The 823-nt window shown below is 31.6% G+C and overlaps 1 protein-coding gene across 1 annotated transcript in view; it reads right to left on the bottom strand.

The window, feature by feature from the left end:
• The window catches only part of LOC106874653 (deoxyribose-phosphate aldolase), a 19,815-nt gene extending 19,277 nt beyond the window's left edge, over positions 1–538 (bottom strand). Inside the window, exon 1 of the mRNA XM_014922450.2 lies at positions 425–538. Within this exon, the coding sequence (XP_014777936.1) occupies positions 425–455 (31 nt within the window). The 5' untranslated portion in view covers positions 456–538. The remainder of the gene's footprint in view (positions 1–424) is intronic.
• Positions 539–823: the final 285 nt, after the last annotated feature.

Below are 823 nucleotides of genomic sequence, written 5' to 3'. Positions count from 1 at the left end.
GAGCGGGGGAAAAAAGGATGTTAAATTGTTCAACGTCTGAAATAAACAAGAACAAAGTTTTGTTTCCCAAGATGAAAGGGGGCGGAGAAAGTAATCGGATGATTAAAGAAACTTCAGAATAAACACTAAAAACAAACGAAATGTTTCTGGTCAAAAAATCTAGGCTCTTATATCAAAAATTGATGAAAATGTTTGAAATAGATATCTTTTATTCGTTGATAGAACATTTTTTGAAGAAGTTCCAAACTTTTTACGAAGTTTTCTATCATTAAATAGCTCGGTGCTTCATTGGAGTCTGGGACCAAATGATTAGCTCTGAATCGGTATATTTGGAATGAAAACAAAACTAAATTGTTAATTAATAAAGTTTTTGAATTGATATCTCGTTAAAAATAGATGAAATCCTAGATAACAACTAACTTACCAAACGGAGTGCCGAGATTCCGTGCTGCCATCGCGATGTCTTAATTAACAATTAATTTCAGAGCAGGAAGCATTTATCTCCCTACTTAGACAGTCAACAGGATTTATTTCCCCTTAATCAATGGCAGACTTAAGACATAAAATATGGCCGTCAGACAATCATTATGGTTTCGCTTTTAACCAATTTCTTGGTGCTTTTACGAAATAAGGAAATGAATAATATCCTTCAAAAGAAAAACATTACGTTAAAATAAAATTGGAATAACCTTTTTTTTCCCATAACTTTGCAAAAAATGCATTTTTTTTTAATGAAATTTTTCCAGGGGACTTTTTTGATACATTATGATTATGTGAGAGGAAACAGAAAAGGGGTTATTCTCCAATTAAACTGGTTTTCATT

This window comes from Octopus bimaculoides, chromosome 3 (genome assembly GCF_001194135.2).
Source record: "Octopus bimaculoides isolate UCB-OBI-ISO-001 chromosome 3, ASM119413v2, whole genome shotgun sequence".
Lineage (NCBI taxonomy): Eukaryota > Metazoa > Mollusca > Cephalopoda > Octopoda > Octopodidae > Octopus > Octopus bimaculoides.
Note: the sequence above shows the minus strand (reverse complement) of the source record. Positions and strands in the feature narration are given on the sequence as shown.